This window comes from Corythoichthys intestinalis, chromosome 1 (genome assembly GCF_030265065.1).
Source record: "Corythoichthys intestinalis isolate RoL2023-P3 chromosome 1, ASM3026506v1, whole genome shotgun sequence".
Lineage (NCBI taxonomy): Eukaryota > Metazoa > Chordata > Actinopteri > Syngnathiformes > Syngnathidae > Corythoichthys > Corythoichthys intestinalis.
Genome location: NC_080395.1, coordinates 66,974,853 through 66,992,163, shown reverse-complemented (window position 1 = coordinate 66,992,163; position 17,311 = coordinate 66,974,853). Strand labels below are relative to the sequence as shown.

Here is a 17,311-nt window from a genome sequence, read left to right as displayed (position 1 = left end):
TAAGGTGCCGCTTTTGGAGCAAGGGCTTCCTTCTTGCACGGCAGCCTCTCAGTCCATGGAGATGCAAAACACGCTTGACTGTGGACACTGACACCTGTGTTCCAGCAGCTTCTAATTCTTGGCAGATCTGCTTTTTGGTGATTCTCGGTTGAATCTTCACCCTCCTGACCAATTTTCTCTCAGCAGCAGGTGATAGCTTGCGTTTTCTTCCTGATCGTGGCAGTGACAAAACAGTGCCATGCACTTTATACTTACAAACAATTGTTTGCAATGTTGCTCTTGGGACCTGCCGCTGCTTTGAAATGCCTCCAAGTAACTTTCCTGACTTGTTCAAGTCAATGATTCGCTTTTTCAGATCCATGCTGAGCTCCTTTGACTTTCCCATTGTAGCGTTTGTGGGCGTTTGCATCCAATGAGCCCTATTTAAATGGCCTCAGAGATGTCAAAATTTCTAATTCGTGTTGCTGTATGTATATTTTTGACCCAGCAGATTTGATCACTTTTTCTGTTAACCCATAATAAAGTCATAAAAGAACCAAACTTCATGAATGTTTTTTGTGACAAAGAAGTGTCTGTTCCAATCACTCTATCGGAGTATATTGGAGTAATAACTGGAAACTCAAGAGAGCCATGACATTGTTCTTCACAAGTGTATGTAAACTTTTGACCATAACTGTATGTCAGCTTGCAGTCTCTGAGGCATGGACTTGATGAGTATTCTTCATCAATTTGGTGCCAACTCTCTTTGATTGCAGTTGCCAGATCATCCTTGCAGGTCGGAGCCTTGCTGTGGACCATTTTTTCAATTTCCACCACAGGTTTTTTAATAGGATTCAGATCTGGGCTATTGCAGGCCATGACATTGACTGGATGAGTCTTTCTCTAAGAAATGCTTTAACAGTTTTAGCCCCCGTGGCATGATGCATTGCAAAAGGACATATTTTCAATTGAAGGGATAAGAAAGCTGTCTAAAATTTCAATGTAAACTTGCGCATTTATTGAAGATTTAACCACAGCCATCTTCCCAGTGCCTTTCCCTGACATGCAGCCCCATATCATTAAGGACTGAGGGAATTTGATGTTTTTTTCAGGCAGTCATCTTTGTAAATCTCACTGGAACAGCGCCAAACCAAAGTTCCAGCATCATCACCTTGTCCAATGCAGATTCTTGACTCTTGACACCTTGTCCAATGCAGATTCTTGACTCTTGACAATGCATCATGCCACAGAGCTAAAACTGTTAAAGTGTTCCTTGGAGAAAGACTCATCCAGTAAATGTCATGGCCTGCAAATAGCCCAGATCTCAACCCTATTGAAAAACTGGTGGAAATTGAGAAAAAAATGGTCCACAGCAAGGGTCCGACCTGCAAGGATGATCTGACAACTGCAATCAAAGAGAGTTGGCACCAAATTGATGAAGAATACTCAAGTCCATGCCTCAGAGACTGCAAGCTGTCATAAAAACAAGAGGTGGTGCTACTAAATACTAGAGATTTGTTTTGATTGTTATTGCCTTGTTTGTGTCTCATGAGTCCATATTTTTTCCTCAGAATGGAGTGATGCCATATATATTTCCCTGCACTTGCTCTAGAAAAGTAACATTTACTGACTACCACAATGGTTTTTATTCATTTATTTGAGTGTTTCTGCTAAAGAGTTGCACTTTTGAAGTAATTCCTTATTTTTTTCAAGCTTTTCATCTGAGTTTGTTCTACATGATAAAATGTCTGAGTGAGTGCACTTCTGAGACTGGTGATTTCATACTTTTTGCTAGGGGTTGTGTAACAGTGTGTAATCAAGTTCGTAAGTATAGTAATTGATTCGTTCCCACTTTGATTTCTTGGCCGCTTATGTTGATTCTTCTCCCAATGAAGATGTTAAATTCATGTTGTCTTGGCTCGGCTTCTGTTAGGCTGCAACCTGCAGCCACACAGGCACACAACACGTGATTTTAAAAATGTGCTCCAACTAAGCAACTTCATTTTCCTTTTGAATTTGATTCGCTGCCCAAAACTGATAAGATCGCAGCCTCCTCGATTGTTCTAACATCCTAGCTGACAGAATGTGATGTAAGTTATGCCCAGCATGAAAGAGCTTAAGAGTATTTGATGTAAAATTCTTCCCAAAATGTCTTTCCCTAAGAATGTGTTATTTTCTGTGTCTATACATTTTCTCCATTATGATAGTTATCAAAAACCTGATTTTCATATTTACATTCTTTGAGCAACCATCTTTCATCTGGCCATTAATACTAAAAAATTACTATTGCTTTAGATCTCTTACAAAATGATTTTCTGAAATGTTCTTTTTAATTTCGTCTCACAGTGGAAATGCACATACAGTGCTGCTCGAAAGTTTGTGAACCCCACAGCGATGGTCAGATTTTTTGTAAAAAAAACTAAAATAACCTTATTAAATGTTAAGTTATACCCAAATCCACAATACTGACATTCCAAATAATGGACTGAAACAAAAGAAATAGTTATATTGTCATTCTTTATTTAACAAAAGTGGTTGATTTAAGAAAAACTCAGATATCATGTGTGCAAAAGTATGTGAACCCCTTCAGTTAATAGGATATTGCGCCTCCTTTTGCAGAGATTACCTCAACCAAACGGTTTCTGTAGTGACTAATCAGCCTCTCACATCTACTTTGGGGGATTTTTGCCCATTCTTCCTTGCAGAACGCAGTCAGTTGAGAGAGGTTTGATGGGCGTCTGGCATGAACTGCTCGCTTCAGGTCCCGCCACAGCATTTCAATGGGATTTAGGTCAGGACTTTGACTGGGCCAGTCCAGAACACGAATCTTCTTCTTTTTCAGCCATTCCTTGGTTGTATTGCTGGAACGCTTTGGATCATTATCATGTTGCATGATCCACATTCTGCCAAGCTTTAACTTCAAAACAGATGGCGTCAGGTTATGTTCTAGGATTTGACAATATCCCTCAGAATTCATGATTCCCTGGACTATGTGGAGTTGTCCAGGTCCTGAGGATGAAAAGCAAGCCCAGATCTTGACATTCCCACCTCCATGCTTCACTGTTGGGAGAAGGTTCTTTTGGTGGTATGCAGTGTTGACTTTTCGCCAGACATGGCGGTTTTGGTTGTGACCAAACAGTTCAATTTTGGACTCATCTGTCCACAGAATGGACTTCCAGAAAGCTTCAGGTTTCTCTCGGTGCTCTCTGGCAAAGTTGAGACGGGCAGCTTTGTTCTTTTTTGTGAGCAGAGGCTTCTTCCTAGCAACCCTTCCATGAAAGCCATGTTGATTGAGTTTTCTTCTTATTGTGGAAGCATGCACATGTGTCCCAGATGCAGCAAGAGAGGTTTGCAAATCCCGAGATGTTATGTTTGGGTTGGCTTTTACCTGTATCTTCATTTTTCTTATGGCTCTTTCTGATATTTTAGACGGTCGTCCACTTCTAGGCAGGGTTGTAGTCTTTTTCAGGGCTCTCCATTTGTAGATGATCTGCCTCACGGTGGAACGATGAAGCTCAAGTTTGTTTGAGATGACTTTATAGCTTTCCCCAGACAAATGTGCTGTCACTACCCTCTTCTTGAGGTCCTCTGAGATCTCTCTTCCTCTCGGCATGATTGACCTGTATGGGTTCACCTGGTAAGACTGAAGTGACCTGGTTTTATCTCTGTTTCAATCAGTGATGCGCAATTTCTTCCCTAAACATCTCTCACTTCATTGGTCCATTTCAGCGGTTAATTTAGCCACCAATTTGTCCCACCTGGTGCTTGTTCTAAGCAATGCAGCTCAGGGTTCACTAACTTTTGCACCTACATCAGTTGATGAAAACTCTTTTTAATTTAGTCTCGACAACACAACTGTTAAAAAAACAAAAAAAACTACTGAATTGATTAAGCTATACCTGTTATTTCATATAAAAAATAACAGTTCTGATTAAATTAGGAAATCAGGTTGAAATAATAGAAAATTCCAAAATGTTGAGGGGGTTCACAAACTTTTGAGCAGCACTGTATGATGTAAATTTCAGACCTCTCTATAATGTCTAAGTGAGAGAAATTGCAGTGTGTTCAAATACTTATGTTCCTCACTAGATCATACAACATTGACAGTTATGTTTCTTTACCATTCGTGTAATATGTCTTTCTTAGCGGTCGACTCCTCAGAAAACCAGCTATGCTACACCTATGCAGTGTTCGCCCACTGGGAAGGTGCAGATATATATATATATTTTTTTTCTCAAAAAGAAAGAGTCGTATCGCTTAGAAAATTAATTAATTTCATCGTAAATAGGGCGAACCAGAGACCCCACCTTTTCGAAGGACCTCTGGCCCCTCCCACCGCAGACACGTGCGCACCATCCAGGAAGTGCGGACGACCATCACGCGAATCATTACAGATGTTTATTATGAGGATGGCAAAGAGGTGGATCGCAAAGTCACCGAGGTAAATTATTTAAATTTTTTTTTTTTTTTTTTTTTTCCTTCCTTCGTGGTACTTGGTGGCATGTAGGGTCACTGATAAGTAGTTAAATAAGGTTTAGATATCATTTGGGTTTTATCCAATATCTGTTACTTCTCAGTTCTTTTTTTAATGGTTCTGGTGCTAACGTGGTTTTTGAACTGATTAAAAAAAATGTACACAAACAACAAAAAGCACATTATCCTTAGAGTGCCAAACTGAATAAAACTTGGAGTCAATCATTGAAAATTATAAGTAACGTTATACAAATAAATACCAAATAAAATTCACATAACATATTTTTTTTATATTGTGGCGGCAAGGTGGTTGACTGTTGGAAATCTGCCTCACAGTTCTGAGATCAAGGGTTCAATCCTGGGCTCCGGCCTTCCTTAGTGTTCTTCCAGTCCCTGTGTGGGTTTTCTCCGGGTGCTCTGATTTTCTCCCCAAAAATATGCATGGTAGGCCTATTGAACACTAAATTTTCCGTAGGCGTGATTGTGAGTGTAAAATGTTATTTGTATGTGCCCTGCGATTGACTGGCAGCCAGTTTAGGGTGTACCCCGCCTCCTGCCCATAGTTAGCTGGGATAGATTCTAGCACCTTTGCGACACGCACAAGGTTAAAACCCTTTCCACACTAGCGCTAGCAGCCCGCAGCTTGCCGCGCAGTAACTTATTCGTTCTCTAAGTGGAAGGGGGCGTTCCCGGCGGCATTGAGCATTTATGACAGTTTCGGACAGAGCGGAAAAGTTAAGTGAATTTTCTGTGGTGGGGCGCGTCCCGAAATAAAAAGTTGCTCTACTCCAGAGCTGCAAACTCTGAACACGTCCAACAGCGGATGTGGCATAGTGATATCATGCTGTTTTGGAGGACGAATACATACAAGTCATGGCAAACCTTGATAAATGCACTTTCCTGAATTTTCCCCAAGTCTTTCGGACACTGGAAAAGTGACACACACACCTATCCTTGCTAGGCTAAATGATATTTCAATGCGCTTTTGTCTGCAGTTCACGAACAACAAAAAAACTTGCAAGTTCTCGCCGAAACTCAAAAGTAGTAGCCTACCTAATTCATTAAATACCATGTACAAAGTAGCACGCAGTGAAGTTAACTGAGATCCTGTTGCAAACACTCACACTTGAGGACATGGACGCATACACTCATTTATTTTGAAGACAGCCAAACAGAGAGACACACATACGAGGGGCATTCAAAAAGTGCATTTCTCGTACAGGATTTTACCAATCTTGTTTATATTTGCCACAAACATGATAGGACACACCTTTTTACGATTGTTATATGTTTTTCTTATTTTCAGATTTTTAAATGCTTAAACTAGATTCCAAAATGGCTGCCCCTCTTGAAGCTCGTCAGAAACAAAAGAGCTGTAATTGAATTCCTTGTTGCAGAGGGAGAAACCTGAAGCCCATGAAGAGGTGGGTAAAGCCAGCACAGCCGATAAGTCCTGTAGTGGTCGCCCATCCACCTCTGACGTGCTTCAAGGGAGGCAGCCATTTTGGAAGCTAGTTTAAGCTTTAAAAATCTGAAAATAAAGAAAACCACATATAACAATCGCTAAAAGGTGTGTCCTATCATGTTTGTGCCAAATATCAACAAGATTAGTAAAATCCTGTACGAGCGATGCACTTGAGTGCATTACTTTTTGAATGCCCCTTGTATTAAAGATGCATTACAATATCGGTTACTGATAATTATCAGCCAATAATGGCAATTATGACGTCACACAGACAATCCAGATAAAAAAAAAAAATTCAACCGATAATGCAGTCCGATAATTATATACTTGATTTAGCCTCCAAATGTGCGCAACCAAAGCAGTTTTGTCCACTTCTGCACTACCGCCTCCTCGACCCCTCCTCTCTCTGAAGCCCCTAAGGGAGGAGGGGTTGAGGAGTATGGCGTCATAGAGGAGACGGCGTTACACAACAGGATTGAGGTGATATCATGGCGGCTCTGTCACTAGCGTGGGTTGATTTTTTTTTTTCTCCCGTCTGTGAAACAAACGACGCTATTGCCATCTGCAAAACATGCACTGCAGAAGTTCCACGAGGCGGAAAGAAAGCATCCTCATTCAACATCACTAACCCAATCGGCCATTTAAAACTGCATCACAAAGATTTTTGGAACAAATACAAGGCAGCTGCTATCGCGAATGCTAAAGCTAAACACACATCAACTAAGCTAAGCAACGGGGCTTGTGACGATGAAGAGACACTGCGGCCTTCCCGGAATCTGGTTGTTTGGCAATGCAGCCCAAAGCGGATGGTGAACTCCATCCATCTAAGGCAAAACACCGGCACGAGACTGATAGCTGACAAGTAGCAGTCTTCCGACGAAGCCCGCTGCTCTGGCCGGTCTGGCAGGGTGCCGGCGGGGCAGGCAGGTGGGCCGAGCCTGGTTCCCCGGCGGCGGGACCTCCGGCGAACACAGCGGTTTCTCGAGCGTACCCCCATGGCGTGCGGTACGCGAGGCGCGCGCCTCCGTCCGGAGCAGAGCCAGGCCCTGAATACGCCGCGGCGAGCCAGCCGGGGCGGGCGGATATCCGGTACGAACGTAGCTGCCGCTGCCACTCATCTCCAGTTCAACACATCGCGCACCACGGCCAGACAGGGGCCTGGCGCGGGTGCTAATATTTGCGGCCGGACGGACTGAAGGGCAAAGGCAGGAGGGGATGCCAGACAACAGACATTTTTTACCGAAGTGACCCGAGAGCCAAAGCCCCGGATCAAAAAATAATGCAGTTGATACGACCACCATTCTCAGTGAAAAAACAAGCCCTTCACATCAGTTTCACCATGGACATTTGGACAAGTGATGTCAAGTAATCATGCTTATCATGACGGCACAGTGGCTGGATGATAATCTCAACATGCACCAAACCACACAAAGATGTCAGCCAGTCAGTAATGCATTCAGTACGCTGTATATTTATGACGTCTTACTCAGATCATTCTTGAATCTAGTCAAATAATTTTCCCCATCCTGTTTTGAGTGTTAAAGACTAGTTAACAGATTAGGCGCCAGATTATTCCACTTACTTGAAGTAAATATTGCCATTTGTTCTTATTAAGCCCATACATCTTAAAAAAAAAAAAAAAAAAAAAAAAAGGTCATTTTTCACCTAAATCAAGAAAAAATCAAGAAAAATTGCTTTCAAATAATGTTTTGAACCATACCTATTCTTGAATGAAGAACATGTCTGACAATTTTTTTTAGGATTAAATATAATCCTATAATCATGTGTCCCCACATGATTATAGTCCCTTAGTCTCCCTGAGTAAATGCATTCATCAAATCAATGAATGGATGTGCCAGAATTTTCTCCAGTTAAATGTGGAGAAGACAGAGGTGATCATTTTTGGGCCAAAAAAGGAAAGGTCAAAGATAAGCAGCCAACTTAGCACAATGTCACTTACAGCTACAAATCAAGTCAGAAACCTTGGCGTAATTATTGACTCAGACCTAAAATTTGATAGCCATCTAAAGTCCGTCACTAAATCCGCTTATTACCACCTAAAAAATATAACCAGAATTAAGGGGCTTCTGACTCAACAAGACATGGAAAAACTTATGCATGCATTCATTTTCAGCAGATTGGACTACTGCAACGGTATATTTACAGGTCTTGATAAAAAATCAGTCAGGAAGCTGCAGCTAGTACAGAATGCTGCAGCCAGAGTCCTCACAAATACAAGGAAGCTGGACCACATTACACCGGTTTTGAAATCGCTACACTGGCTTCCAGTGAGTCAAAGGATAGACTATAAAATACTACTGCTCGTCTACAAAACAAAGGAGGTGTGTTTTAGCAGTGTAGTAATGTTATGTTAGGAATGGCTTACTTTTAAAGGCATTTTTGTGCAACTTAGGTATTTACTCTGCAAGTAATTGTTGCCAAAAGTTTACCACACACAATGTCAGACAATCTGTCTTTATTTAGATGTTTACTACTTGTTCACATTTGATGTTGAAAAAAAGAGCAATAAATTCTATTTTTGCACAGTAATATTTTCTCTTGTGTATGCTTTAAAATTTTACATAAATCTTTTAATAGAATTATCGGCTTGACATTATCGGTTATCGGTTGGAACGAGGAGGAAATCATCGGTATCGGTTGAAAAATGTATTTTCGTGCATCACTAACACATAAACACACACAGACACTTAGACACACAGAGACAGTCTGTGTTAGAGCATGAATCGGGAGTGGATTTTCCTAGAGAAAAATTTCCATTCCCTCCCCAATTCACTTTTTACTCCCGGGGCTGAGTCAAAACGTAAATCCCATCCTGTCCCACTCCTGTAGAACAGACATGTCCAAAGTCCGGCCTGGGGGCCAAATGCGGCCCGTGGTCCAATTTCATCCAGCCCCCAGCCTCTGTCATAAAATCAATAACGTCTGACCTGCACACAGACTTAATAAATTGGTCAGCAGTACTGCTACCAGAATATGAAGTAGCTTACACATTAAATGCTGCTCTTCATTTACCCACTAAAAGGCAGCAGCACTCTAAGCAACATTACCCCGTGTGACACTTTACTTCCAATTTTCTAAAATGGCGATAATCAACAAAAAAAAAGAAAGTTGACTGCGACGGCCGACGCTTCAAGGATAGGTGGAAGTTGGACTATTTCTTCACCAAAATACGCAAAAACTGTGTGTGCCTCATGTGCAAAGAGACAGTTGCTGTTTTTAAAGAGTTCAATGTGAGGCGATATTACCAAACAAGACACGCTGAAATGAAATGAAACAAGATTACAGGGGAGATACGCAACGAGAAATTAAAGCAACTTGAAGCTAGTTTAATTTCACAGCAGCAGTATTTCGCAAGAGCTCGAGAGTCGAAAGAGAACGCCACAAAGGCTAGTTGCGAGATTGTTGAAATTATTCATTAAAAGAAAATAATAAAGCAAATGTGACATACAGAATGGCTTTCTAAAATTTGCTTAAATATATTGTTCTACGTAAAGGACGTCGGCCAAGGTCAGCCCCCCACATTTTTACCACATCAAATCTGGCCCCTTTTGCAAAAAGTTTGGACACCCCTGCTGTAGAATGACTCCCAATCCCATCCTGCTCCCAGTCAAAATTACTCCCACTCCTGTTTTTTTTCCTTGTAAACACCTAAAAATTGGTCATTAGGAAAGTTGGATTTGTTTTACACACGTCTCCTGAGACCATACGGCCCCGAGTCACTAAAGTACTTTACTAGTCCCCAACATTTTTTACACGCCACGTATTTTATAGTGCCACTGTCACGTTCCACTCTGAAGAAGTTTTTTTAACAACTTGGACCTTCCTCCTGAAAGCTCCTCCATTTTAACCGAAGGGTCATTATTTCAGAGTTTCATGTGTAGTTCTCTCTTCAGGTTTTCACCTCCACCATTCGCCATGTTGAGTCCTCTTAAATGCAGTAGCCAGAAGTCGAAGTGTTGGAAACTTGGGATATTGAAATGTGTAGTTTTTTTTGACGTGCCAACGCAAGTCGAGATACTGTTGGCCCACGAAAATAAAACTACAAAAATGGACGCTTAGTCCTCTAGGTTATATTTGAACCCAGGTGAAAATCATCATCTACTTATGTGTTCCCGCTCCCGTTGATTATTATCCCCGTCCCAATCCCGGGATTAATAACATTTCCCGAAATAATTCATGCTCTCCCCTGTGTACCAGCTGTGTATTGCTACAGAGCAGACAGTCAAACATGGAGGGTCTACCTGGTCAAACCGGTAGTATTTTGGCCATTTTCCAAGCCAATATAAATATAATAATAGCTTAGTCTAATGTGAAACATTTTGTTTTGTAGGGGGTTTAGGTGCCGATGTGACATCTAATCACACTCACATTACACACATGTCCGTTTTAAATGTCTGTCTTATTTAAAATACAAAATTTGTCATTTTTATTAGGAGAGCGAGGACCCAGTTGTGGACTGTCATGTGTTGGACAGTGACATTTCCCCGTGCCGCACAATCAGCAGCTCACTGACTTCTGGAGATCTTGGTGACATTAGCTCCATGTCATCCAAGGCCTCCAGCCTGCAACAAAGTTCTGGAGGAGCGAGTTGCACCAGTGCTGGTCCATCCAGGCCAGAATTCATCATGCCGCCTAGCCGAAGAAACAAATCTGTCAGGTATTGCTTCATCTTTGATCAGTGCATGGGCTTCTTAGGCTTTCTCTTGTGTAGAATCAGTCAAAACACTTCTCTTGCTTTTCCTGTGTCACTCGTTCACCTTACTTAACGAACACGCTAATCTCTGAGTGATTCACTGATCACGCCTGTATCAGGCGCAGGTTGCACTATGGCAGGGGTGCCCATTACGTCGATCGCGACGCTAGTGTGGGTAGCTCGCGGCATCCAAAAAAAAAAAAAAAAATGTTTTTTTTTAATGTACATAGTTAATTATGTTATGTGAGCAAACATAATTTACCGTCCATTTTTTATTATATATTTTTAAAAATGTACACAGTTATTTGTGTTTTGTGAGCAACATAACCTCATATGTTGCACAAAGCATAATTACTGTAACTGTACATTTCAATTTTTTTCTTTTTTATGTCCACCCTCCTCTCTTAAGGTAGATCGCGGGAGGTTGTCTCATTTAAAAGTAGATCTTGGAGCAAAAAACATTGAGCACCCCTGCACTATGGCATCAATCCTGGGTCACTTGGCACATGAGTGATCTCGGATTAGTGCCTGCGCAACCTGACTGTCTCTATTGATCCCCTCTGTGTCTCTGCAGTCCCAAAAAGGGAAGCAATCAAAAACGGAAGGGTCATAGGGGTCAAAAGGCAGGGTCAGTGGTCACAAAAGACTGTGGTAACGGTACCCTCAAGTCCGAGGATTTAGCTCCAAGTACCTCAAGAGGACAGGCTAAACGTGGACGGCCCTCGTCCAGGTGAGTCCTCCCAGAGGCTCACCACGCATGTTGAGAACCTACATCTGCAACTAAATTCAAATGAGGGCAGCTGCATGTAATCGATCACTACACTTTTCTTCTTTCCACTAACCTTTTTCATATTTATAAGCTGTTAGTTTCCATTGTCAGTTTTCGGCATGCGGTTTGAGCAAATTTTCCCAATTTTACAGGGCTGGAGGTTCTAGTTCACTTTTGCGGCTCAGCGCTCAAGATCAACCTATGTCCTCTTCAGAGGATGAAACTTACACCCACATACCGCCCCCACGCGTGCCCGTCATCCCCACAGATAATGAGGTCCCATGCCACTCCAGCTCCCTCCGGTCATCCCCAGAGGAAGCGAGCTCTGCTGGAGGTAGCTTTGTGGGACTTCGAGTCGTAGCCAAGTGGTTTTCCAATGGCTACTTCTACTCTGGCCGCATAATCAAGGATCCCGGAGAGGGGAGATTCCGGCTGCGATTTGACGATGGCTATGAGTGTGAGGTGGCGGGAAAAGATATTCTGCTATGTGATCCCATTCCCTTGGAGACTGAGGTCACTGCTTTAGTGGAAGATGAATTTTTCAGCGTAGGTAAGTAGTAATGCATTAAAAGACATCCTTACAAACAGACTGAGGAATGGCTCTTAAAGCCCTGGTGGCTTCCTTCAGGTTGCCCCAGAGGACGAAATCTGGGGGGGCTAATATCTGGGCTTTAGGATGCCCACTCAAAATCAGTCTTGAAACTGATCACACGGTGTCATAAAGTTCTGTTTCAGCCAGCCTCAGCAAAGCTTGGAGGTATGATAGCTTGGTCTATCTTGCTGGAACCAGAACCATGCCTGAAATGAAGGAAGCTATCAGGGAGCACACAAGAGCCATGTCTCAGTCTGTTTATGAGGATGTATTTACCCACTTTATGCTGCGCCTCAAGAAATGCACTGAGCTGAAAGGTGATCATCTCGAGCAATTGCTCTGGTACAGGGGTCGGGAGCCGTATCTGGCTCTTTTGAAGAGCACATCTGGCTCTCTGCCTACTGCAACCGACATCTTAAGTGTGGAACCGGCTGGCTTAGATCTTGGACACTTCAAATATACATCGTAATATGGTTAAATCCGGCGGCCATCGGTGGTCCGCCAGTTGCGGATTGGTCACATACTGGCGTTAGGAGCTCACCTTTTGAAACTGAGTTGTGGAGCGAATAGGAGCTTTTTTAAATTAGTAGGGAAAATAAAAAAAAACTCTCTGCACATAAGATAGTTTGCCTCTGCATCGTGCTTTTATTAGACTGGATTGGACATATATACACTAGTAGGTCTCGTAACTGTTTTTTATGGCTGATCACCTGTTCCATTGTCCTAAGATGAAAAACCACCCACCATAAACATGACAAGTGGAGTTCTGGAGAATGTTGTTTTTGGCAGCCAATTTAATTTTAGTTTTTTGGAGGAAAATACTTACCGTATTCGTCTTAGTCATATTTTAGTCATTTCAAAATGTGTTAGTCTAGTTTTAGTCGACGAATATTCAAACAAGTTTTAGTCTAGTTTTAGTTGACGAAAACTCAAAAAATTTAGACTAGTATTGGTTGATGGATACAGTTGTAGTTAAAAAAAAAAAAAAAAAAACTTTTCAACAATTTCGAATGAACATTGACAGTCAAGTAAGCACTTATTTTCCACAACACTAGCTTTATTTAGGTGAGATTTACACAATGAATGCAGTAAAATAATATTCCTGCTGTGCACGGAAGTTATATTTGGCTTACAATTTTTAAGGAACTTAAGTTAAACATACATAACATGTTGTTATACAAATTGAATTGTACTGAGTCACCCTTCTACCCATGTGAAAAAAACAGCCTGCACGAAACGTGCAGGGTCGTTACTCAAAGTGCAAAACAATACAATACACAGAGGAGTAATGGGGTACCTCAATTTAAAAAAAAAAAAAAAAAAAAAAGAATATATATTTTGGACTCTAATATATTCAACACCGTTATTGCTATTACAAGCACAGCTCATGTGCTAATGCAAAATTTAAAAGTTCGCTAAAACACTTTAAAAAAAAATAAAAAAAAATTCACCACTCTTCAACATAACTGACATAACAACAGAACTCTAAATACAAATCTTTGTTCATAACAGTATTGTCCTGGCTGGTTTAATAATTTTACGTGTGGATTTTTCCACATTCTTTAGCGCACATCAAACACTAACTCAATGTAGCACATACAGTGGGGAGAACAAGTATTTGATACACTGCCGATTTTGCTGTTTTTCCCACTTGCAAAGCATGTAGAGGTCTGTAATTGTATCATAAGTTCTCCTCAACTGTGAGGGACGGAATCTAATACAAAAAAACAGAAAATCCCGGTGTATGATTTTTAAATGATAAATTTGCATTTAATTGCCTGCAGCCTTTCACACAGTGCAACATCTGAACTCCTGTGCAAAATCAGTAATAACAGTCATTGTATTTTAGTCACAACGACCCATCAATAAAAATACTCAAGTAAATATTAAAGAAAACTACAAAGAAAATATTGTAGTGCAGAAGCATCTTTATCGCAATATCAATCCAGGGATCAGTTCAGTTGCAAACAAAACATCAACTAAATTGCAATGTAGAACAAAAGTAAAATGTAGGCCTAGCCCACTATATATGTGCAATAGAGGTTAGATCGGGCCTAAAAAATCCAGCCCGACCCGACACGGCCCGCTTTTTTTCGTTATTGTTGGAGTGACGCGGGGGAAAAAAACGCAGCGGCAGCAATTTATTTTCATTTCTTCGAGGTGGCAGAAAAAAACGCAATTTTTCTTAATGTTTAAATAGTCTACATATTTTTATGATAATTATGAAAGCATTTACACAACGAAATAACGCTGGGAAAGTTTAATATAAAAAAAAAAACCTTGGGTTTTGCAGACACACAGAGGAGAAGATTCAAAAGGATCACATTTCTGTTGCCTTTGTGTGCATAAATAAAAGTCCTTCGTAACGAATTCTCAGTTGGCAGAAAAAAAACGCAAGTTTTCTTAATGTTTAAATAGTCTACATATTTTCATGATCATTATAAAAGCATTTACACAACCAAATAACGTTGGGAAAGTTTAATATAAAACATGCGGGCCACGGCGTTCATGTGCGTGCACAAGCAAATGCACAATACTGAGAGCCTGCTCTCGGTTTTATCCTTTTTTTTTTTTTTTTTTTTAAATAATTTATTAGTCCGGCGCGGCGGCCTGACCCGAACGTGAATGCTTAACATTTTGGGCCCGACCCGAATCGGGCACAAGATCTAACCTCTAAGAGATAGAACATAACATAATAATGGCTGAAGCGGAGAAAGAGGGAGCGAGAAAGATTATTGATGCACCTAACACATTGAAAGCAGACATCTGGAGACATTTTGGCTTCTACGAGGTTGGTGGGAAACTTGACCAGAGTTATGCGGTGTGTAAAAAATGAAACATGAGAATAATAATACAAATGGGGAAACCAAATCCGTTGCATCACCAGAATTGCGCAGGGAAGATTTTTGAAAGTAGTTATATATTTTAAAATGCGCTGAATCGATTCGGCTTGTTGCCCGCATCGAATCGAATCGTCCATGCCCCGCATCGGGATGCATCGCCGCATTGATTATTGTTGACACCACTAACATATAGGGTACGATGGCACATTTTCATGTCGTTGTCGTCTCGTCAGACGTAAATTGGCAATCTTTTCGTCATGTTAGAGTCATCCAAGACGCGTTTTCGGCGCGTCATCATGACGTCATCGTCATGAAAAAAATGTTAACGAAATGTTTTCGTTGTCGTCATCGTTGACGATAGAAACACTGGTTTCTGGAGAATCTGATCATGCTAATCTTTTTCCCCTTGTGTTCTTAGGTGTCATCAAGGGTTATAAAACAGAAGGTCAAGACCTCTTCTATAGTGTAGAAAGGGATGGCCAAAGGCAGTGGTATAACAGGACATCAGTCATCCTCTCACTTGAGCAGGGAAACAAACTAAGGGAACACCACAGCCTTGGTCCCTATGAGCCTTCCACGCTCCTGGCAAAGGCCTCTGACATCAGCCTAGGTAAGTGCAATTACCACATCCACTCATTGCAACCAGAGGTTGGTAGTAAAGCGTTAGATTTGCTCCGTTACTTTTTGAGGAAAAATGTACTTCTAAGAATAGTTTTACCACACCATGCTTTTGGCTTTTACTTTTGTGTGTAAAACTATGCAGTTGGACATGGGCATTAAATTAAAGTGCCATTAAAAATGGTATTAAATAGCATGAATAAGATTTGCTGATACCTGTAAAAAGTAGTTGCTTTCATAATTGAATAACTAGCAAAGTAATTAGTTTTTCAGAGAAGTAACTATAACTCTTGATGGGAATTGATATGATTTTTCTGATTCCATTATCGATATTGCCTTACGGTTTGATTCTTTATCGATTCTCTTATCGATTCTAATTTGGGGGAAAAGAAGAACAAACGTTTTGATTGGCATCGAGTTTGTTTAATCAGAAGTCACAACCTTACAAACTTACAATATGTGGCAAATACACAAGAATATGTATATATATATATATATATATATATATAACATTTTACTGAAACGTTTTTCTAATAGAATTAAAAAATATTGGTATATAATGACATATTGATCGTATTCCCTCCCGACGCAGTTATCTCCACCTTGCAATGACTGCAAGTTGCTTTGTTGTCATTTTTTCCTCGTGAAGCCACACTTTCAAGCGTTTGAACTAGGGCTGTCAAACGATTAAAATTTTTAATCGAGTTAATCACAGCTTAAAAATTAATCGCAATTCAAACCATCTCTAAAATATGCCATATTTTTTTGTAAATTATTGTTGGAATGGAAAGATAGGACACAAGACGGATATATACATACAACATACTGTACATAAGTACGGTATTTGTTTATTATAACAATAAATCCACAAATGGCATTATTAACATTCTTTCTGTTAAAATGATCCACGGATAGAAAGACTTGTAGTTCGTAAAAGATAAATGTTATAGTTACAAGTTGTAGTAATTTTATATTAAAACCCCTCTTCATGTTTTCGTTTTAATAAAATTTGTAAAATTTTCAATCAAAAGTAGAGTTAATATAATAATAATAAGAATAAAAATAACAATAATAAGAATAGAGTGACCAAAGTCTGAGTAAGTTTTATGTGTATTTTGCATAGCTATTTTGATTGGAAATGCCAGTTCACTTTGCATTGTTGTTTAACTGTGTGAGAATAGGGCCTCATTACTACAGACTGAAGTGTTTTTCTTTTTGTGAACATTATTTTTTTTTTTGAGAGATAGGAATATTATTTTTCTTGGGCTTTCACTAAATGATACTTATGTTTGTTGTGAAGGAGTTGCCGAAGCTTATGCCAATAAACGGCGCGGTCCAAAGAACGCCTGTGTCCACTCGCCTTTATAACATATATATCTCTGTACATATCTTATCCAAAATACAACAAGAGACACATAATTGCCACTAAAAGAAAGAATACTTACAGAAATATGTGTGGAGCACAAATAGCACAATGCACCAGCATAAACGTCTCACAACTACTAATTCTCCCACTAATAGAAGGAATAACATTAGTATGGAACGGCGCTGCCCCCAAGCGGCCGGTGGCATTCTCTTCACTCTTAAAGTCCATAAACGGCGTCATTGTAATCTGTTTCAGGCAATGCGTGAGCGGGTCATTCAGTGCATGCGTTAATTGCGTCAAATATTTTAACATGATTAACTTAAAAGTTAATTAACGCGATAATTTTGACAGCCCAGGCTTGAACCTACGTGGTGTCATTGTTATGTTTATGGCTGCAATGCACGTGCTAAACCATCGTAACCTAATCACGAAGTCATACTTGCTGAATCGCGCGTGCGTAACATGCATACGTTACGTGACGTATTTCGTGCT

General features: G+C 40.5%; 1 protein-coding gene across 2 annotated transcripts in view; it reads left to right on the top strand.

Annotated features, from left to right (window-relative positions):
* tp53bp1 (tumor protein p53 binding protein, 1) overlaps positions 1–17,311 on the top strand; it is a 65,329-nt gene that overhangs the window by 32,137 nt on the left and 15,881 nt on the right. The window contains exons 16-21 of one of the 2 annotated variants that reach the window (XM_057836928.1): positions 4,126–4,185; positions 4,268–4,420; positions 10,372–10,595; positions 11,206–11,361; positions 11,553–11,950; positions 15,254–15,445. In XM_057836928.1, the coding sequence (XP_057692911.1) occupies positions 4,126–4,185; positions 4,268–4,420; positions 10,372–10,595; positions 11,206–11,361; positions 11,553–11,950; positions 15,254–15,445 (1,183 nt within the window). The remainder of the gene's footprint in view (positions 1–4,125; positions 4,186–4,267; positions 4,421–10,371; positions 10,596–11,205; positions 11,362–11,552; positions 11,951–15,253; positions 15,446–17,311) is intronic. The other variant, XM_057836937.1, reaches the window with a different exon arrangement.